This window comes from Syngnathoides biaculeatus, chromosome 18 (assembly GCF_019802595.1).
Source record: "Syngnathoides biaculeatus isolate LvHL_M chromosome 18, ASM1980259v1, whole genome shotgun sequence".
NCBI classification, from domain to species: Eukaryota; Metazoa; Chordata; class Actinopteri; order Syngnathiformes; family Syngnathidae; genus Syngnathoides; species Syngnathoides biaculeatus.
The window spans coordinates 9,016,558-9,038,362 of record NC_084657.1 but is presented as its reverse complement, the minus strand read 5'-3'; the positions used below and the strand labels follow the sequence as shown (position 1 = coordinate 9,038,362).

Sequence of the window (21,805 nt, the reverse complement as noted above, 5' to 3'; positions counted from 1 at the left end):
CTGGAGATTAAACACCCCCCCCCCCGACCCGACCCCCCCATCCCATCACACTAATCGCACTGGATTGTCTTTATTTTAAAAAGTTAACAAATATTGCTTTTAACACATCAAACCAGTTGGACTCCAATTTATGAAGGTCTCAATGTAAACAATATTTCATTGACAAAGTACAAACCAAAGCAAAATCTTGCCCAATGTTGGGCCGGGATTCGAACCCCGGTCCTGACGACTGTGAGGCAGACGCTCCGACCGGTCGCCTCCCAAAAAAATTTGTCCTTTCAATAAAACAGGCCCAGAAAACAAAAGAGATTTCAACATTGTACGTTCCGAAAAAAGATGCTCAACAAAACTATGATTATGTCACGGGAAATGCCATAGATGGACTACCGCAAACTAGCATACTTGTTTTTTTTTAAATTCTAAATCGTAAACTACAACATGAAGGTTCTTATACGCTGTCATCCTAACATTCTGAGGTGCTAAGATCCGAAAAAGCTATGCTAAAATGTTAAACCCTAACATGCTAACGTACTATCATTCATGTTACCATGCTAACATTCTTACATACCAATACGCTAACATGTTAACATTCCAATATACGATTATATTTTATTTGATAACATCCTCTTACACTAAGACGCTAACATTCTAGTGTACTAAGAATCTAATACAATAACATGGTAACATTCTATGCTAACCTGTCAAGATGCTAAATGCTAACATTTCAACACTAACACTCTTATATGCTATTACGGTAACATTCCAATACAATCAGCTGACATAAATTGCTAGCATGCTACTATGCAAAGAATGCTAACGTTCTCACACCGCCATTGAACTATGCTAGTGTGCTAATATTTCAATATGACTGCACGCTATTATGCGAACACAACCAAGTTAGTACGCTCAATTCAAACCTCTTGTGTGTGGCGCCATCTGGTGGCCGCGGCGCAATTTTCCTCCTGCAGTCTTTTCTGCTGTTCCCGTCCAAACGTGTCGAATGACGTCACAACAACGTCGCGCCGGCATGAAAAAGTCAGGCGCGTTCCTGCTGCAGAGGCCGGACCGCCTCCCTCCGCCCCCTCCCCCTCCCGTCCGGCCACTGCGGGGAGGATTCAGTCACGCATCCTCCGTTTCTTCCTCCTCCTCGCGTCCCACTGCGGACTTCCCGACCGGTCCGGATAGCGACAGGACGGAGCGGCGCCATGGCCGAGTCCAAACCGCAACGGGGCTTCCCGCGTCTACGCCGCGCCGCGGTAAGGGTGGAGGTTCGCACTGTGTGTTTGGGTCCGGTCCGGGGGGAGGGAAACCGTAGCAGCAGAACCGTGAGGTTCTGCCTTTGCAAATGTTTGCGACACGTGCGCGTCACCTTGAGGAGTGCGCGGGAACATTGCGGAATTGGTCACGTGACGCGGTTCCGTCTGATTTTGTCAACCCGTTTTCATTCCATTCGTGCCGGCGCTCATCACGGGGCGAGAGGCGAGGCACACCCTCGACCGGTCGCCAGCCAATCGCAGGGCACAAATAGACAAACGTTGGTACTCGCGGTCACACCTACGGGCAATTTAGAGTCTTCAATCAATCTGCTGTCGGGTGTCTTTGGGTTGCGTGAGGAAACCCGGAGTACCCGGAGAAAAGCACCTCAAGTCACGAGGAGAACACGCACGGGCCGGATTTGAACCCGCAACCTGTGAGGCCAATGAGCTGACCAGTCATCCACATTCACGTAGTCCCTCGTTTTTCAAGGTTAATGGGGACCAGAACCCCTTGCGAACTGTGGAAAAACCACGAAGCAATCGATGACCGGATTAAGCGTTGTAGTTTTTGAAAATTATTAATAAACAAAAACTACAAATTGGAAGTTCAACGTGACAAAATGTCCCACAACTTTTCCAAATTAGCAATCGAAATACATTTTTTTTCCCCACTGGTACAGAAACTGGATGGAGGGATGGCGAGGCCCCCGGACCATCTCGGCTGTCTGCTCACCGTGCATACCACCCCCCCCCCCACACACACACACGCTGTTCTTTTTTTTTTTTTTTAATAATTAAACTGTATTAAAATGAGTGTCGCGTGAAAGATGAGTCGGGAAGGACCGAACGATTGGGAAGGTAGCGAAAGGATATTCGTGTAAAAATCAATTTTTAGTGACTCGATCACGACTTATTGATGACGCTCACTGAAAACTTTTGCTCCTCCCCCCTCAGACGTCGTTTCCCGGCAACCTGCACCTGGTTTTGGTCCTCGGCCCCTCCACCTTGTTAAGCTCCGCCCCAAGCCCCTCCTCCAGCACCGACCTGGGCTTCCGCTTCAGCCACGACGACTTCCTGCTCAAGATGCCGGTAACGGGAATTCGGCGCGGTGGCGCGCTTGCGCCGCGACTCTCGCGGGTTTGTCCGTGACGCGCGCGCGCGTTGCGACGCCGCGTGACCGGTGTCGAATTGTGAATTACGCAAAATGCAAGCGGTTAGCGTTAGCTTCACGTGTACGTACGCCACGTTGCGTCGCGCAGCTAGCGTGTCTACCTTTCGCCGCTCAGGTGGTGATGCTGCGCTCGGTGGGCGACCTGCTCCGCTACATCGACGACAACCGGCTAACGTCGGATCCGCGCGGCGGCGGCGGCGACGAGCGCTTTCGCGGCGACTGGATTGTCCTGCGTTCGGTAACCAAACCCACAATGCGTATTTGCGTCGTAGCGCGTTTAGCGTTTGAAGGGACAGAAAGCGGCTGCGTGCGCGCAGGCCATCGAGACGTTTGCCGTGACGGTGAAGGAGGTGGCGCACCTCCTGCAAGGTTTTGGCTCCGAGCTGTCCGACGCCGAACTCCCCGACGACGCCGACTCCGTCGACTTCCTGCTGCGCTCGCAGATGCAGCGGTACAGACGCATGAAGGTGTGTGGTTCTTATCGCGGGGTTGTTACTGCGTGTTAGTTGTAACCGCGCGCGGGCGTCGCGCGTCGCAGGAGGACGTTACCGTGGTGCTGAAGGAAGGGCGCCTCCTGCTGGACAACCTGGAGACGCACACGGCTTCCAAGGAGGACGCCGCGGAGGACGACGGGGACGTCCAGTCGGACTTGCAGACAGTTCAAAGGTCAGCGCGGTCACCCGGGGTCCGCGTCTAAATGTCGTCCGACAACAAATTGCACAGCAAAGAAGGAAAATATTGTCATATAATAATATATATAATAATATAATCGTGTGTGTGCGAGCGACGCAGGCTCCTGGATCAGCTGCGGGACATGGAGGAGGCGTTCGACGGCTTCTTCGAGAAACATCACCTGAAGATGCAACAGTGCCACCAACTGCTGCTCTACGAGAGAAACTTCCAGAAGGTGCGTGCGCCCGTGCCCGCGTGCTCATGTGCCCGCCCGTGGGCCTCAAACGCGCCGCCGGCACTAAAACGCCGGCGCGCAGATGGAGGCGGAGCTGGAGAGGACGTCTGCCGAAGAGAAGGCCATCCCGGCCGTGGGGAACACGCTGCAGCGCACCGAGCAACTCCTCCAAGATCTGAACGCACTTGAGCAACGCGCGGAGGTCGCACTCGCACGTTCGAAACATGCAGACGGGCACGCTCGCGCACTCACGTGCGGCTTTTGTGTGCGCGCGCCGCCAGGAGGTGATGTCCCGCGCTCGGGTCCTGACGCTGCAGGGCCACCAGCTGGCCGCCCACCATCATTACGCCCTGGCGCTCATCATGCAGCGCTGCAACGAGTTGCGTCATCACTGCGATGTCATCGGCGGGGGGCTGCGCGGCAAACGGGCGACGCTAACGCGGGCGAGAGACCTGCTCGCGCGACTCGACCGGGTGAGTGCGCCCGCGCGCCATCGTGGTTTTCGCGCGTCACCCACTTGACGCGGGCGCCTGTCGGTGCGCAGTCTCTGCGCTGGTGCGACGAGGGCGCGTACCTGCTGGCCAGCCAGATGGTGGACCGGTTCCAGAGCAGGGAAGGTGCTCAGGAGGCCCTGCGGTACCTGAGCTGCCACCAGGAGAGGGCGCCAGACGTGCTGGACAACAAACATGACGTGCTCAGTCTGGAGTTCGAGGCCATACTCACCCCCCAGCTGCAGGTAGAGCCACCCGGCGGCCTTCCTAGGTCGACGGCAGAACCCCCCCCCGACCCCCGCCCTCCCCGTCTGATCACGTGACCTTGGTCAGAGTCAGATCTCCATGGTGACAGACAAGATGGCGTCCATGCGGGCCATGATCCACAACAGAGAGCAGTGTCTTCGCAAGATGGTGGACGTGCGGGTCAGACCCGTCCAGCCGGTGGCGCCGCGGCCCGAAGCGGAAATGGCAGAACCGCCCACGCAGAACGAACCCAAGCAGCTGCTCTTCTCGCCCAAACACAGTAATGCCGTCGTGAACATGTGACTTGCACCAGTCAGAATCCTGTACCGAGTCTGGTTGTGGTACTGGAACTAGATCTGGTGGTTCTAGATCTGATTCTGGCTCTACATCTGAATATGAATCAAAATCTGGGTTCTCATTCTGGATCTGGTTCTGAATGGGACAGATTCTGGATCTGAATCTTAATCTCAATATGGAACTGCTTTCCATGTAGATTCTGTTATGGATCTGGACCTGAATCTGGTGATCCTGATGTTTCTGATTCCGGCTCTCAATCCTAACCTGCATCTGCTTCTCATTTTGATTGTGCTGCGATTTTACATCTGGTTCTGCTTCTGGATCACGATCTCTTAATCCTCTTCTGTTCAGGTGTGGACTTCAACCTTCTCAACTCCAGGTTCTCCTTCGATCTTCTTCCCGGAAAGAGAACCTCCAGGAGGACCAGCGACCAACGAAAGGTGCGTCGTTCTGGTCAAATATCTCCGCGGGCTCATAGCTGATGTCGGCGACTGGTCCCATGTCGACCCGCTATTAGCGTCGTCTCGTCGGCAGATTGAAGTGATGCACGACTACCAAGGCAACCGCAGCTCCTTGTACGGCTCCGCCCCCGAGAGCGACTCGGAAGTGGAGGAAGGGGCGGAGCAGGTGACGATGTGCGTACGCGCCAGCCGACGCTCCGAGGCGGTCCCGATCATTCCGGGTCTTGACATAAACTCTGAACCTTGCAGCCGCATCATGAAGGAGCTCATCTCCACCGAGAAGATTTACGTGGACCAGCTCCTCGCCGTCCTTCTGGTGAGGACGCTCCGGTTCCTCTTTCCCTCTCGTGGCTTTCCTGCGCGTCGTGACGGATTGTTTCGACGTTGTTTGCGATCTCACGTGTCGAAGACGCACGCTGATGTTGCGTTTGCCGTGTTCAGGGCTACCGAGCGGAGATGGAGGACCCGTCTATGTGCAATCTCCTCCCGTCGCTTCTCCGCAGTCGCAAGGACGTCCTGTTTGGGAACATGCCACAAATCTACCAGTTTCACAGCGGGTACGATCGCCGTCCTCAACACGCTGGAGGCTCTTCGCCGACCTCATCACGTTCACCACCTTCACCTTCTCACCGCCGTCCAGCCTGGATTTCAACAGAACCCTTTTGTCTGATTCCAGAACATTCCTGCACGATCTCCAGCGCTGCCTGGACACGCCGGAGCGGGTGGGCCAGTGCTTCCTGCGGCGGGTGAGGAAGACGACTTCAGTGGCGAAAGAAAAGACAAAAAATCATCGGTACTTGTGTGCGCGTGCGTTCATGTAGAAGGAGAACTTCCAGATGTACGAGGAGTACTGCCAGAACAAGACTCAGTCGGAGTCGCTATGGAGGCAGTGCTCGGACTCTGCCTTTTTCCAGGTGGGTACCAAAACCTGCGTTTGCCTGGGATTTGCGAGCCGGCCTTACATGGCGCAGACCTGCTGTGCCCCCTGCAGGAGTGCCAGAAGAAGCTGGACCACAAGCTGTCTTTGGACTCGTACCTGCTGAAACCCATCCAGCGCCTCACCAAGTACCAGCTGATCCTCAAGGTTCCGTTCGCACGCACGTCGCACACACTTGACGGGAAGGTCAGCCCGCGCCTCACGGACGCCGTGTGCGCAGGAACTCCTCAAACACTGCGCGGAGCCGCAGTACCGTACGCAGCTGCAGGAGGCGCTGGACTGCATGCTGGACCTGGTCAAATCCGTCAACGACTCCATGCACCAGACCGCCATCGTCGGCTACCAGGTAGCTGCCGAGCGAAACGGTCAGGAGCGGTCAGACGCGTAAATACCTGAAGCAGATCCACAATGTCTGGTTTCTGAATTCAATTGACCCCTCCGTGGATATTGCGCAATCCGCGTCACTGACCAATCAGAGGCCAGAGATCTGCATAAACCAAAGCCCGTTTTTGCTCCCGCCATTTTCTCAGACAACATTGCATGGTCCAGTATAGGTTTAGTTAGCGTTTTATCGCGTATTTGGGTTATTTAACAAAAAATATGGTTAAGAGGTGTAGTCACGGACTTTGTAATAGTGACGACAGGTATCCTGAAAGGCTAGTTGGTGGAGTTCCATTAGTACCCGTTCCAAAACCGAAGACCCAGTACGAAAAATGCCTTCAATGGATCAAACTTTGTGGAAGACCGCATCATCAACTAAATCCATCTAATATCAACCGGAACAGATATGTTTGCATGAAGGTATGCCCTATATTTGATTTTCAATACATGTCTCGTATAAATTAATTTGAAGTTCTTCGCTAGCATAACACCGCTACGTGTGAACAATTGACACACTTATTCTTTGTTGAGCGATATTTTGCGATGATCGGACTGCACAAACGTGTCGCTTTCTTGCTGGCTCGCGGCCAAAGCTTAACCAGACTGTGTTTGCACGAAGATATGCCCTAAATTTAATTTTTAATACACATCTCGTATAAATGAATGAGACGTTCTCCGCTAGCATAACATTGCTCCGTGTGAATGATTGAATGAAATCAGAAGCATGGCGTCTCTCTCAGTTAAGAATGTATTGTATTGTATTTGCCATTTTTACTGTTTGTCTTACGTGAGCGCACGTGGCGTGACGTCACTTCAGGAGGCATGGTTAAGTGCCCTGTACGGAGGGGTCAATTGATTTGCTCCCCGCCTAGCCAAAAGATTCGTAGTTGTATAAAGGTGCCACCAGATGGCAGCAAAGATGAGCCCGAGCACCAAAAAAAATGGAAACTTTTCAGCTAATATCAGGGGACGGGTTGCAGGGTGAGCTGGGCCCGCTGGGCCGCGTGCTTCTGCAGGGCGGCTTCAGCGTGTGGATCAGCCACAAGAGGGGGGCGGCGCGCATGCGGGAGCTGGCGCGCTTCAAAGCCGCCCAGCGCCACGTCTTCCTCTACGAGAGCGCGCTGGTCTGCTGCAAGCGCCGCGACGACTGCCGCCGCTCGCCCGTCTACAGCTTCAAGTCCTGCCTCGGGGTACCTAAAAAAAAAAAAAAACAACTGCCGTCCTGACGCGCGCCGACGTTAACGTAGCGATGGCGTCCGCGCAGATGAACGCGGTGAGCGTGACCGAAAACGTCAAGGGAGACGCCAGGAAGTTCGAACTCTGCCACAGAGGAACGCAGGAAGTCTACATCCTACAGGTGCGTCAGTTTCCTTTTTCGAAAACGGCGTGGGACAAACGGCACGTCCGGATCAACGCTTTGCCTGCGCAGGCTCCCAGCGTGGAGGTGAAGGCCGCTTGGCTCGCGCAGATCCAAAAGGTCGTCGGTCAGCTGCACAAAGGTGAGGACAGACGGCCGCAAAGGAATCCGTCCGCTCCGGATTTCTTTCACTTTTGCCAAACCAATCGAGTGCTTGTCTTGATAATGAGTCAGGGATGTTTTAGGAATGAATGAATGAATGACCAACCGAATGAAAGAATGAACAAACGAATGAATATGCCTTATGAATGAATGATCGACCGACCAATGAATGAATGAAATGACTAACCGAATGAATGAATGAATGAACGGACGAATTATCTGCCTTATCAATGAATGACCGACCAATGAATGAATGAATGACCAACCGAATGAATCAATGAACAAACAAATGAATGATATGCCTTATGAATGACCACCGACTGAACGCATGAATGACTGAGCGAATGAATGAATGATATGCCTTATGAATGAACAGAACAAACATACGAATAATATGCCTTATGAATTAATGATTGACCGACCAATGAATGAATGAAATGACTAACCGAATGAATGAATGAACGAACGAATTATCTGCCTTATAAATGAATGACCGACCAATGAATGAATGAATGACCAACCGAATGAATGAATGAATGAACAAACTAATTATATGCTTAATGAATGACTGACCAACCAATGAATGAATGAATGACCAACCGAACGAATGAATGAACGAACAAATGAATGATATGCCTTATGAATGACCACCGACTGAACGCATGAATGACTGAGCGAATGAATGAATGATATGCCTTATGAATGAATGAACAACAGAACAAACATATGAATGATATGCCTTATGAATGAATGAATGAACGGCAAAACAAACCAACGAACGAATGATATGCCTTATGAATGAATAAATGACCGACCGACCAATGAATAAATGACCGACCAAATTAATGAACGAACGAAGGAATGAATGATATGCCTTATGAATGAGTGAATGAATGATCCACTTTCAGAACCTGTTTTTTTTTTTTAAATGTCTCCTGAATGAAACAGACACGAAGGTATCAAAATCATCATTGTCACGAATGAATGATGTTCATGAATGAATACATGAGAAAATGTTGAGGATTTAATGAATGCGATTTACCAAATTCATGTCTTGTGAATGAATGAGTGTTCTGAATAAATGGAGTGAGCGGCGTCTTATAAAGGCATGAACAAATTGTTTTATGAATGTGATGAACGAACTCATGCTTTAAAAATGATGAGTCATTGATGAGTTAGTGGATGAATCGTGTAAATTTAGGGAAAAGTCTTTGTTCAACGAGTGACTGCGTGTCTGTAATAAATTACGTCTGATGAATGATGTGAACGAATTGACGATAAAGAAAGTTTAGTGAATGAATATCTATTTTTGCCATGTGAACGGGTGAACGGTGTGCCTTCCGACTGACTGCAAAATGTCTTCTGAAGGTTAATGCGGGTCAACGTGTGTGGTCTTGATTTCAGATGCCCTCGCCTCGGACAGGTGACCCCGCGCCCGCGTGCACGTTGCCCTTTAGCATGGCAGCTCAACGCCCTTGGGCTACTTCCCGTTTAAGCCCCTCCCACCGTTGCATGACAGTCCCGCACGACACTCGAACGCCCCTCCCGCGCGTGAGGCGTGCGTGCTTGGGGGGTGGGGAGGCCGCTCAGGCTGTCTTCCTGTCGCTTGCAGCTCCGCCGGATGGGAGGAGTCTGTCAACACCAGCCCCGCCCACTCGGACCCCACTCCGCACACGCCCCCGCGAGGTGAGTGGACAAATATCGAGCTCGTGCACCGACGAAGTCACGTGACTGCCCGGAAGTGCCGGTCAAGCAGGGCAAGTCGGTTGGAGACGACGCGGAAATACGCCCGCTAGCGCGCTAGTTTTGTCCGATACCGTTGGACATTTACAAGGTGATAATAAACGAAGGCACGTTAAAAAATGGCATAGAGGACACGGATTTGTTTTCGCTTGTCTTGGACGACCGGATGTACGCATGGATCTGGTAAGTTGTCGAGATTTACACGGAAAAGTTGGAAAGCGTAGAAAAGTCTGGACGTATACAAATACTTCCTTGCTGGATCTGCTCTTAATCAAGAATAAATCCCACATAGTGATAAAACCACTCTGATTTTTTTCAATACAAATACGAATATTTCAATAAATAACCCCTGGTTTTACACAAACCCGCATTCATTAACTATGACGGAAAATTTTTTGAGGACAGGGTGTCGTCTCCTCCGTACACAGAGGCGTATCGCTGCCGCACGTTAACCTCCGTAAACCTCCCTGCCACAGACGTTTTTTTTTATTTTAAATATGCATTGTTCTCAAATGAGTCCAATGTGTATCTAAAAAAATAAAAATAAACAGCTGTTATAGGCTCCGCCCCCCCGTACACGGAAGCACGTTGCGGCCACACGTTAACCTAAGTAAGTGTGACTGATGGTTTATTCTCTTTTTTTAAATACGCACTGGACTCATTTGAGAACAATGCATATTAAAAAATTGAAAAGAAAAACATCTGTCAGGGAGACGTTTACCGAAGTTTAACGTGTGGCCGCAACACGCTTCCGTGTACGTTGGAGACGACTCCATGTCTTTTTTTTTTAAACGCATTGTTCTCAAATGAGTCAATTTGGCATGATAAAAACTTCTTGGTAATTTGAGATTGAGAAGAATAATTCCTACCTGAAATGAAATAATGTATTTGGTCAGGCGCCATCCATCCCGTTTAATTGCCGAAATCCATCGCTATTTTCTGGTCTTTTCAGCTGGTATTCCGTAGAATGATCTGTCTCAATATGGCGCCGGGAAAATGGTGACGTCACGTACACGAGCTCTACATCCAAATGGGCGCTAACATTCAAGGCTAATTTCCTTAGCCTTGACCGTTAGCATCCTTTGCATTGGCTAACATGGTTGAAATGTGCCGTTTGTTTTGTTCCGCGGCGACCCCCGCAGCCCGGCCGGCGGCGGCGGCGCACTCTGTGTCCACCTGTGACGGCTCGGAGGACTGGGGGGCCACAGACGGCTCCAACGCGTCTGATACCGACGACGACGAGCGCCCCGCGCCCCTGGTCAGCGCCAAAACGCGTTTGGGAGTTAATTCCGTACGGTCCTCACATCAACCGCCGACACGACATTTTGTGCTCCCGTTTGCGGGCCGCAGGTGGCGGGACGCTACCGGGTCCTGGTGACCAGCGGTGTGGCGAGCGGTGATGACATCATCTTTACGCGCGGCGATGTCATCCAGCTGCTGCATTGCGACGCGGACGGATCGTGGTAAGTGTTCCCGCGGCTGCGTTTGTACGACGACGGGGCTTTGCGTTTCCTTTTGTGTGCGCGTCAGGCTGGTGAGGAACGTGAGCCGAGACGAAGAGGGGCGCGTCACGGCCCAAGACCTGCACAGGATTCTGGGAGAGACGCGCTAGGAGCCGAGCTGCTCGCTCACCGTGACGCCGCGCACAGGAAACGCATCGGGACGTCATCGCCGACGTTAATCAGTCACGTGCCAAATTGATCAGCTTTGAAACTAAAAGTTAGCGTAGAACGTTAGCGTAGCACTTGCACAAACATGTCCTCTTGCTTTTTTTGTACGTGTTGTCGGCATGTCCAGTTTTCGGTATTGAAACGACGGGACCTTTTTTCAAGGTTTCAGGTACTCACAAAGGCAACCAACCGTCGATAAGACAAAAAGTCCTCGGCGGTTGTCGGCGGTACACTAGGACACGTCGGCGAATCGCGGGTGTCACGAAGTTCGTAATTATCTTCCAACGTGTCGATTGAAATTTTGTGTATCAAAAGTACTCATGATATCGATACTCTGTATCAGTGAGTACACAAGCGTGAATACTCGTAACGGGTATCGTTCTATAAAAAAGTGTTAGCGGGCAGCAAAAGCGAAGGCAATAAAGTCAAAGATTGCCACGGAAGAGCATCAGAAGTGCCTTACACGTGACGGCCAGCAGGGGGCGCCTGGGCAAAAAAAAAAAGACATTAAGAGCAGCTGGAGATTATGGAAAGGGGCGGGGTCAGCGCCCATTAGCACTTTGTTGTCATTTTCGAAGCTTGGGTTGTCGTTTTGTTTTATTTCGGGGTCGGCCCCGTTTTCACATCAAACGGATTTTCATTGACTTGATCCTGTCGGGACCTTCACAATAAAAGCACACAAACGATTGTGAACTGAAACATTTGCGTGTTTTTATCCTAAACGTTTCGCGACTGACGTTGAGAAAAAGAACGAAAAGCGGTCGCTCAAAGATGGAGAAAAACAGGAAGTGGCTGCTCAAGGAAGAAGAGGAATCGCTTGTGCACACGCAACAGGCTCGCCATGTTTGATAGCTCGCTACGGCAAGTACAATCGGACCAAAAAAAAGGACATTTCCAAGCTAGCGATGTGATGAAAAAGCCTGCGTATAAATGGGATTCGTTGTAGGGGAAAGGTTCGGATTAGATCGTTAGTATGTCGGGTTTCAGGAACTAGCAACATTTTTACACGTGTACCACCTCCAGGTTTCGGCTTAGACTTCAGGTTAGCTAGTTACGCACGCCAAGGAAAATAGCGTCCCGGCGGCGGTTACTGATCGAAGACGGACAGGAAGTGACTACTGACAGAAGAGGAAGTGTCCGGTGCTCACGAGTCAGTCTTGATCCCGGTGGTGTTGGTGATCCAGGCGTAGTATCGCGAGATGCGCGTGTACACGCCGTACTTCCCGGGCTGGGCGCAGCCCTCGCCCCAGCTGATGATGCCGGTGAGGAACCAGGTGTCCCGGTGGCGGGTGACGTGGGGCCCCCCGCTGTCGCCCTGGCACGCGTCCTCCTTGCGGTTCCGGAAGCCGGCGCAGAACATGAAGGTGGTGATGCGCTGCTCGCTGCTGACCTTGCACCTGCTGCGGTCCACGAAGGGGACGTCCAGCTTGCGCAGCTTGGTCGACTGCAGCCCCTTGTCCCGGACCCGCCCCCAGCCGCTCACGGCCGAGTTGGCCGCCCTCTCCAGGAGGTTCTCCGTGAAGGCTTTGGGTCCCAGGCAGACGGGCCGGCGCCGCTCCGACAGCTCCACCGGGACGGCCAGCTTGAGCAGCGCCACGTCGTGGTTGAAGCGCGACTTCTGGAACTTGTACGACTTGTGAACCAGTTCTTCCGCCACCTCGTGGTCACGCTCGGAACCCTCGTCCGCCTGCACGTCGTGCTCGCCTGCCGGGGATTGAACACCGCTGTCATTCTCTGCGCCATTCCTCCTCGACTTTTACGCCGATGGAACTACTTCGGTCGCTCACCCAGGCGCACGAAGAAGGTGACCCCCATCATCCGGGCCTCGACGACGCAGTGCGCCGCCGTCAGGACCCAGACGTCGCTGAGCAGGGACCCCCCGCAGAAGGGCTCCGCCTTCTTCTTGTCGGCCGAGTGGGAGATGAGCGCCGCCTGCGGGAGCGTCGCCGGTGAGGCGGGCGCCGAGGAGGGCCGTCGGTAACGTCGTACCTGCCAGGGGACTTCTCCCGGTTTGGCCTCGTAGCCGCCCACGATCCTCAGGTCGTTGTGTTCCTGCGCCACGATGGTGGGAATGGTCGGGAAAAAGTAGGACCGGGACGCCCTCGCCGAGCGCCTCCCGACGGGGGAACTCGCGTTTGCGCCGGCCTCCGCCTCGTCCCCGTACTCGTAGTCCAACCACTCGTCCGGGATGACGTCGTCGTCGTGGTCGGAGTCTCCGCCGTCGGTCCGGTTGGATGAGCGCGGCGCTTGGGCCGACCGGTCGGCCGTCACGCCGCAGCTAAACTCGCCTGCCCGGAAACGACGGCACGCTTGCTAACACTTTCTTAGCGTTTGCGTTTCTCTTCCTCACCTGTGGCCTCGCACGTCCTCTGGTCGGCCGCCAGCTTGTACCCGTGCGCGCAGTGGCAGCGGACAGAGTTTGACTTCATCTTGCAGAAGTGAGAACACCCCCCGTTGCCGATCGAACACTGCTTGGTGACCTCTGCCGGGGGACGGGGGGGGGGACAAAACGTATGCGTGCGCACGTGGACGGACGCGTGGCCTCACTCACCGATCTCGCAGTTTTTCCCGGTGAAGCTCGCATTGCACCAGCACGAGTACGAATTGACGCCGTCGTGGCAGACGCCTCCGTTCTGGCACAGGTCCGGCTTGCACTGGTCGCCGTCTGTCCCGGGCGCGTGCGCACGTGTTAACCGCGTCGCGGGCACCCCTGCGTCAAACGACGATTCTTACCGACGTATCCTGCCCAGAATTCCATCTGAAATGACAAAAATTGTCTTTGCTGGGTGCATATAATCATATTTAATGACGTTATTAATCGGTTGACAGGATGCTCCGAGTTTCCCGGACCTGCGAGAGGATTTTATGCTTGTGTGTGGCCTGTGATTGGGCGGCGACCGGTTCAGGGGGTACCCTGCCTCCTGGCCAACAACAGCTCGGACTTTGGACCCTTGTGAGCATAAGTGGCTAAGAAAATGGATGGAAATATCACTCGAGCCGTCTTTCCTGTTAGCGCCAGTGCAGCAAGCCTCGTGACGTTGTCGCAATACACCAGAGGGATCTGTGAGTTGAAGGGCTATTTCCGGTAGGTGGTATGTCATGTGCGTATAACACGTGACGATAAAGTTACCGTAATTTACGGCCTATAAGCCTCAACTTTTTTCACACTTTCATGCGGCGACTCGGCTAATTTGTGCATTTTTGCCAACGGCCGCAAGGGGGCAATCGAGCAGAAAAGGTAAGAGTGAGACCGGTGGAATATATGTGCCGAGGAAGTGACTTTTACCGGTCCTGCCCTGTTAGCGCTGCGCTAGCGAGTTATTGCCGTGTCTCAATGATTTTTACCAGTATGTTTTTTTTTTTTTTTAACTGGCCCTGTTAGCGCGGCGGTGCTAGCGTTAGCGTGGCGGTGCTAGTGTTAGCTTAGCAGCGCTAGCGTTAAACTCTCTGTGTACTGTCTCTCTTTGTAAATATCTCCTGTTTCAATGTGGGCAATTGCGGCTTTTACAGGGGTGCGGCCTATGTATGTACCAAATGGTATTTCCTTTACAAATATATATATTTCCACAATATAATATATAGTAGACCCGGGCACGTACGGTTTTGCCGTCGTCCTCAAAGATCTCGCGGGCCTCCTCAAAGCTGCACGATTCCTCCCGGCATTCTCGCTCCAGGTTTCCCGCCTTCAACTCCTCGAACGGGTTGGCGTTGTAGCGGCGTTGGCGCCTCAGGACTTCGGACGCCTCTCGGCGCGGCAGCCACACGCCGCCTGCGCACAAATCACGTCCCTTTATTGTGAAAGGTTCTACGCTTTGTACTTAGCTCGAGACCGAAGCACCGATGAGGTAAATTTAAATATTACTCTTGTGAAATCTTTTTTTTTTTTTCTCTTTACCAACAGGCTAGTTTTATCCAATCAGATGTTTGCATGCCAATCAAATCTCGCCACCGCCGATCACAAGCAAGTGTTGGTAAGTTTGTATGTTTGCAATTTGTGTAAATTTTTGTATGGTTTTTTTTTTTGTGTGTGTGTGAGCTCGTGTAAATGTGTTGGTAAGTTTGTGTTTGCAATTTGTGTATGTTTGTATGTTTTTTTCATGTGTGCATGTGACCTTGTGTACACGCGTTGGTAAGTTTGTTTGCAATTTGTGTATATTTTTGTTTTTTTGTGTGTGTGTGTGAAATTGTGTACACGTGTTGGTAAGTTTGTGTATTTGCAATTTGTGTATATTTGTGGTTTTATGTGTGTGTGTGAGGTTGTGTACTAACTACACGGACTGGGGGTAAAAAATATCTGAACCTATCTGAGTTTGTTTTACTGACATCAGCAGCATTTGAAAGATTCATTTTTTGTCCTAACGACCCAAAAGAAATGTAAAATGCACACTTTTCAGTCCGAACGAGTGACAGCTGGCGCGGCGGACGAAGCCAAAAGGCCACGACCGTTCCAATCAGGAGGTCGGAGGTCACGCCCGAGTAACACAACATCGTCCCGCTCGCCCTCACTCACCCGGGTCGCCCTCGACGACGTCGGCGTCCCGGAGTCCGAACGACATCAGCATCAGCAGCAGCACCAAACGCCCGGACGCCATCTTGCTTGCGCTCTGCTCAAATCCAAAGTACAAGCACAGATGCACGCGCGCAATATTTGCTCAGCGCGTGCGCAAACTCGGGTCAGCGTCCGCAGCGAAAACCTTTCGATGGGCTCGACGTCCCCGCGGAAAACTTTTCCGACTTCTGTTTGCTCTTTCCCGACCAAACGTGGCCGCACGTGATCGTGAGCGACGCCGCTTCTTCTTTCGTTCTTTGCGGTTCCGGAGAGGCTACGTCGACGCTACAGGCCGCCGGGTTCTACCGGGACACCTGCGAGTGGCGCCCTCGAGCACGAGTGGGGGAAGCGTGCGTGACGATTTTACAGGATTTACACGTCGGCGTCCTGCTTGCGGACGTCCTCAAAGTGGCGGAAGCGTCTTGCCAGATTATTACACACAACCATAACCTGTTCCATGTGATCCCACCATTGAATCTTCATAACTACGCAAGATTATATTACAATTAATGATATATGGCCATAATTGGTGACGCATGAAATTTGTCACTGACATTTATGACGTAGACTACAGTTGCGCGTATGCTTCCGACGACAAAAACTTTGCGAGTGTCAAAATGTTTGCTGAGCGAGCACATCTGCTCGTCGGCAACTTCCTGTTCCTCCCTTCGGCGCTTTTTCCGACGGGCAGGCCCGCACTGCAGCGGCCGTTTGCGTCTCGACACGGAGTCGCGTAGCAGCGGAACGGACGGACGGACATCGGCCCGAGCGGGCATAATGTGTGCTATTATGGGATGCATACAGGCAACAACATTTACACATACACTTTGAGAGCATTTTGGGCTCTGTCTAATCCTTGGGGGAAGCACAAACCCGGTCGCGACGCGAAAGGACGGGTTGTCGACACGTCGGCTCAAAAGGCAGCTGCCGAGCAAAAGACCCGCAGGTTCGATTCCCTGGAGAGGCGCGGCCCAGGTCGGCGTCCGGGCGGGGAGATTTGGGAAGCGTCCCGGGCCGATCGGGGGTGGTGGAGATGAAAGATTGATGAGGTCTTAATGGCCCGTAATGTCCTCTAACGATCTCCCGGGCCGGCCTAATGGATCCCAAGCCCCCCCCCGGAGAGAATCGAGCGCTCGCAACTTCCGCGATTTCCTCCCCTTTCGGCCGCCGACGGGACGTGGCCGAACGCCAAAAGCGCAGACGCTCCGGAGCTCCAACGGGCGCAGGATGACCTTCCCTCTACGCAGAGCCACCTCAGGTAGGACGGGGGGGACGAGGCCAGCCGGACAGTTTTTCGGGAGTTGAGGCCGGCGGAAAGCTTGTCGCGTGTAGCGGAATTCGGTTTTCTCTTTTTGAAAGCATCGAGGCAAGTACTGATTTGGAGTTGCGCAGGTTTAGCGGAGTGCCAGGTCGTACCAACGTAGCAGGGAAGGACTCGGCGGTTAGCCAGAAAAAAATCCTTGTTCCTCACAGTGCGCCATCTGTAAATGTAGCAATTGCGCAAAGGTTAGGAATATTGTACTCAGATCAATTCCCTTATTGTCCAATCCATGGACTTTCACATTGTCCCAGTTGAACATTTGAACTTTGTGTTTCGACAACGTGGGAAGGCTCCAGCTTACATTGCGTGTGCGCGTGTGTTTCGGCTCCATTGGTGTTCCACGCTGCACACGCGCTTCCGGATTCTTTCATTGATTTCTCAAATTTCTGCGCTCTGCTGGAAACCCGTGGCCGCACACCGAACGTGACGCGGGTCAAAGCAGTCGCATTTCCTCATCTTCATTCCTTGACTGACGAATTTAGCGTGGCGCCCTCTGGTGGACATAAGCGCAAACAAGTGGCATTTAACACGAAGATCATCAGTACCGTCGTCGTGATTATGATAATAACTACGTACCCTACCGGCGGAGGTTGTCGTGGCGATGGAAGAAAACATGATGAACAGGAAGTGTGTGTGTTGCGGAGATCTTCTTGCAGCACCTCTGCACCAAAACAGCCCCTCCCCTCCCTGTGCAGCCTCCTCCATCTTCGTCTTCCGCACATGAATGTAAACACGCTTTTTTTTTTTTTTTATGTATGGCACCGTTCCATTGACAAACTGGACTGAGTATGTGTGTGTGTGTGTGTGTGTGGGTACCACACACACACAACATACACACAGATGGAAACACACACACACACATTAAAAACGTCATACACACTCTTGCGTGTGCACGCACACAACTACACACACTCTTCGTCTTGCGCACACATATCAACACTCACAAAAGTCGCACACTTTCTCTCTCACACACGCAAGCGCTTTCCGTCTCGCGCACATGTTCAGAGGGGTTAGCAGATGCTCGGATGCAGACGTCGTCCGAGCGGAGAGGCGTCGCCTTGGCGACCGGGCTGAGCAGGAAGGGGCGCTGGGGGCCGGGGGAGTCGTCGGGGGTCTTCACGGGATTCAAAACACACGGATGGACGTGACGGCAGCCGTGATCCCCCCCCGGGCGTGAACACCTCGCCGTCTCCGCCCCCCCCCCCACACACACACCCCACCCCACCCCACCCCGGACGACATGTCGCGCGCGGCGGCCATCGCCAGCTCGCTGATGCATCAAAAACGTCAAGCGCGCGAGCGCGAGAAAGCGAGCGCGTGCCGCGGCGACGGCGGCGGCGACGGCGTGAGCAGCAAGTTGAGCGTGTTCGCACGCGTCAACTTGTTCGGCGGCCGCAAGAAGAGGAAGAGGAGGAGGCCGCCAGGTGAGCTTCATCGCCGCCGCCGCCTCAACTTGAGCTCGCCTTTCCCACGAGTCTGAGGATGAGAGTTGGAATCTCGCCATTGATTTTCAAACAATTTTAGCAATAACGGCTAAGGCACGGCCCACTGAATTTTCTTTTGCAAATCAATTCGTTGGACAGATATGAATAACTGGATTATGTTATGCATTCAAATGATCATTGTTTCAGAAGCAATATGCCAAAATGTCTTCACCGTTATGTATCCCGAATGAAGTTGGATGATTTGCAATACATTTTGTGAGGATGCACATTTTTGGACGTCCTGCATTTTTCTCCTATTTCTTAATTTTCCAAAGAAAACAAACGTGGCGTTCCCTGCACTTGCGCTACGCCAGACGGCCGCCGCCAAATCTCGTCGTATTTCGGGAAGGCCGCGGCCCGTCTTTCACGATCACGGCGCTTTCTGTCATCAAATCGAACGAAGATACGCCCCGTTACCGTGGTGATGACAACAACAATGGATCGCGCCAACGTGGGGCGGTGTGTGTATATATATTCACGTACGACATGGGTTGCAAACAGGCAACAAATGCTACGGAGACTAGCAAGCTAGCTCCATCGCCGTCTCAAATAATGTCCTAAAGCTTTGCTAAACATTGCTTTGCGCGCGAGTATAAATGCTAACGAGGGCAAGCGTGGTGGGCGGAGCCTGGTCGCAACAGCCAATCCTATTGGTCGATGTCAAGGTGCGCTGTAAGAGAGTTGTTGTTGACATGTAATCATACACAAAAGATATCCATCCGTCCATCCATTTTCTTATGCCGCTTATCCTCACGAGGGTCGCGGGGAGTGCTGGAGCCTATCCCAGCTGTCAAGGGGCAGGAGGTGGGGCACAACCTTAACTGGTCGCCAGCCAATCGCAGGGCACGGAGAGACAGACAAGAGTTGCACTAGCAATCCCACCTTGGGGCAATTCAGAGTGTCAAATTAATGTTTTTGGAATGTGGGAGGACACCGGAGTCCCCACCCGGAGAAAAGCCACGCAGGAACCTGGGAGAACACACAAACTCCGCACAGGCGGGGCCGGGATTGAACCCAGGACCTCAGAACTGTGAGGCCAATGCTTTACCAGTTGAAGCTTGTGCGTTTGCCTCGTTTTTGGCATCGTCGAGTCAAATTGCGACTTGAGATTAAGCTTTCGCCAAATTACGTTTTGCTCGATTTTTGCACAAAAATGAAATGCGATTCGGAACAATTTCCATCAACGCACGTAGTGTTATGCCGGGGGGGGGGGGGGGGGGCGCAACTGGTCAAATGACTTTGAGCATTTAAGTTTGGTGATGTGTGACTTTGGCTGGCAAGCAGCGAGGCGGTTGGAATTGGCTCAGATGGTCCGTGAGTTTGGCACTTGTTGTTTTTTCTGCCCCCCTCCCTCCCCGCAGAGCCCCAGCTGAAGGGCATCGTGACCCGCCTGTCCAGCCGACAGGGCTTCCAGCTCCGGCTCCAGCCGGACGGAACCGTCGACAGCACCAAAGACGACGACAGCGCATACGGTCAGCTCGCATTGCGTACGCGACACTGTGGAAAGTCTACTAGTAGAAAATGATCCAGTAAAATGACAATGTCTTACTAGTACACTAGTAACACTACTAGGACCAACTGGAAAACATACCACGATGCCTTAGTTCTGGAACACAATCGACTCCAAAAGGCTGGTTGAAAACCAAAACGTTCGAAAACCAAAGTATGTTTTCCAATTACAATAAATGGAAAATGAAATAATGCGTTCCAAGCCTAAAAAAAAAAAAAATTTTTTTAGAGTGACTTTTTTTTTTTTTTTTTAGCTTTTCCTTATAATAAACTGCATAGTGGAAATACATGTATAGTTTAAATTAATTAATTTATTTTTTGCTTAAAATGTATCCTTTAGGCTGGGAGCGCATTGCTGTATCTGTCGCGATGCAGTAGTGCATTTTTATTTTTTTTGTTTACTAGGAACTCAGTCACCAACTGACTTGTTGTGCTCCGTGCGTGTGCACAGCCGTGTTCAACCTGATCCCCGTGGGACTTCGCGTGGTCGCCATCCAGGGCGTCCAGACCAAACTCTACCTGGCCATGAACGGCGAGGGCTTCCTCTACACTTCGGTAAGTCGTCGCGCACGCAAACGCCGGCTTGTCAAGATGACGGCGATGCGAGAAACCTCACCCGGAGCGACTGCCAAAAATGCGTCTGTTCCTTCCCGGTTCCCCACCCCGGCAACCGCCCCGGCATCGGTGTTCCAGGGAGTAGCCGGCTGCCAAGGAGACGCGGGAAGGAGGAAACGCAAACGTCAGCGGCGCGACGACGTGCGGCCGCGCGTAGAGCGATTTCTCACTTGTGAAATGATGTTGTCCCCCCACCCCCCAGGAACACTTCACACCTGAGTGCAAGTTCAAGGAGTCTGTGTTCGAGAACTACTACGTGACCTACTCGTCCATGTTGTACCGCCAGCAGGCGTCCGGCAGGGCCTGGTACCTCGGCCTCAACAAGGAGGGCGCCGTCATGAAGGGCAACCACGTCAAGAAGAACAAGGCCGCCGCCCACTTCATACCCAAACCGCTCAAAGGTAAACGCTGCCTCGAGGAAACGCTCAAAAGCCAACGCTGCCATCCCGAGGCTCGCATGGCTAGCAGGACTCTTGTAACAGGATGCAGACTCAAACGCGTCACTAATTCAATACGGCGAATCTGCTAACTTAATGGTGAAAAAGGCCATAGATGTGCTAACAAAATCCACAGACAGCAATACTCTCAGGCCGATTCGCCGACGATCATCAGGGTTTCGTTGGGAACATTTTCTCAATCTTCTTCTTGGTCTAAACGAGGCTACGTGGTTTTTAAAATGGAGCTCAGTGCTGCCCAGCAGATTGTGGAGCGATGTGGTACTACACTGACGCCCCGCGACGCTCAATTCAGATTTGTCGGCAACGAAACCTGGTTTATTGGAATGCCATCCGGTTCACAACACATACAGGAAATGTATTTTTCCAACATTTGAACAGATTAACTGGATTTACATTATTTTCAAAGGGAAACATTACTTTGGTTTTCTCTTATGCCTCGTTTTGTGTGTGTAGTGGCCATGTACAGAGAGCCGTCCCTTCATGACCTGACTGAACTTTCTCGATCGGGCAGCGGCACGCCAACCAAGAGCCGCAGCGCTTCGGCTCTGCTCAACGGAGGGAAGTCTCCTAGCAACAACGACCTATCCTAACCCCCCCCAAACCCACTTACCCCTCGCCTCCGTTAACTCTCTCTCTCACACACAAACGCTGTGCTGGGAATCTTATTTAGTCACCCCCCCCCCCCTTCTCCATGATCACTAGATTTTTATAAATGGGACTTAGATAGTTCTTAACAAGTCCTTTTAAAAATCTGGTTGTAGTAATTGAGGAATGGGGAACGACTACAAAC

General features: G+C 52.2%; 3 protein-coding genes across 10 annotated transcripts; 2 read left to right on the top strand and 1 right to left on the bottom strand.

Moving 5' to 3' along the window:
- Window positions 1–1,030: 1,030 nt before the first annotated feature.
- Window positions 1,031–11,080, top strand: LOC133492046 (proto-oncogene DBL). 3 transcript variants are annotated; one of them, XR_009792547.1, is made up of 26 exons: window positions 1,031–1,256; window positions 2,211–2,345; window positions 2,543–2,665; window positions 2,745–2,894; window positions 2,966–3,093; window positions 3,220–3,334; window positions 3,417–3,536; window positions 3,616–3,807; window positions 3,879–4,070; window positions 4,159–4,351; window positions 4,720–4,808; window positions 4,903–5,003; window positions 5,079–5,145; window positions 5,271–5,386; window positions 5,506–5,575; window positions 5,651–5,743; window positions 5,821–5,913; window positions 5,987–6,112; window positions 7,128–7,337; window positions 7,412–7,504; window positions 7,577–7,646; window positions 9,071–9,089; window positions 9,163–9,352; window positions 10,552–10,667; window positions 10,760–10,872; window positions 10,940–11,080. XR_009792547.1 is itself a non-coding variant. In XM_061803948.1 (26 exons), exons 1-26 carry the CDS (start codon window positions 1,206–1,208, stop codon window positions 11,019–11,021), a joined length of 2,931 nt encoding a protein of 976 aa, XP_061659932.1. In that variant the 5' UTR covers window positions 1,031–1,205; the 3' UTR covers window positions 11,022–11,080. The 3 variants fall into 3 exon arrangements, 2 of the variants coding, with proteins under 2 accessions (XP_061659932.1, XP_061659931.1); XM_061803948.1 differs by having other exon boundaries at window positions 9,279–9,352; XM_061803947.1 differs by having other exon boundaries at window positions 9,186–9,352.
- Window positions 11,059–18,105, bottom strand: f9b (coagulation factor IXb). 6 transcript variants are annotated; one of them, XM_061803953.1, is made up of 11 exons: window positions 17,526–18,105; window positions 17,251–17,442; window positions 15,774–17,109; window positions 15,590–15,683; window positions 14,679–14,848; window positions 13,813–13,837; window positions 13,631–13,744; window positions 13,430–13,561; window positions 13,069–13,367; window positions 12,867–13,011; window positions 11,059–12,783 (listed from the first exon to the last, which is right to left on the bottom strand). In XM_061803953.1, exons 4-11 carry the CDS (start codon window positions 15,669–15,671, stop codon window positions 12,224–12,226), a joined length of 1,527 nt encoding a protein of 508 aa, XP_061659937.1. In that variant the 5' UTR covers window positions 15,672–15,683; window positions 15,774–17,109; window positions 17,251–17,442; window positions 17,526–18,105; the 3' UTR covers window positions 11,059–12,223. The 6 variants fall into 6 exon arrangements, with proteins under 6 accessions (XP_061659937.1, XP_061659938.1, XP_061659939.1 ...); XM_061803954.1 differs by having other exon boundaries at window positions 16,453–17,109; XM_061803955.1 differs by having other exon boundaries at window positions 16,502–17,109.
- An 83-nt stretch (window positions 18,106–18,188) lies between these two features.
- Window positions 18,189–21,738, top strand: LOC133492055 (fibroblast growth factor 13-like). Its single transcript, XM_061803970.1, has 5 exons — window positions 18,189–18,373; window positions 19,795–19,905; window positions 20,394–20,497; window positions 20,760–20,958; window positions 21,469–21,738. Exons 1-5 carry the CDS (start codon window positions 18,190–18,192, stop codon window positions 21,603–21,605), a joined length of 735 nt encoding a protein of 244 aa, XP_061659954.1. The 5' UTR covers window position 18,189; the 3' UTR covers window positions 21,606–21,738.
- Window positions 21,739–21,805: the final 67 nt, after the last annotated feature.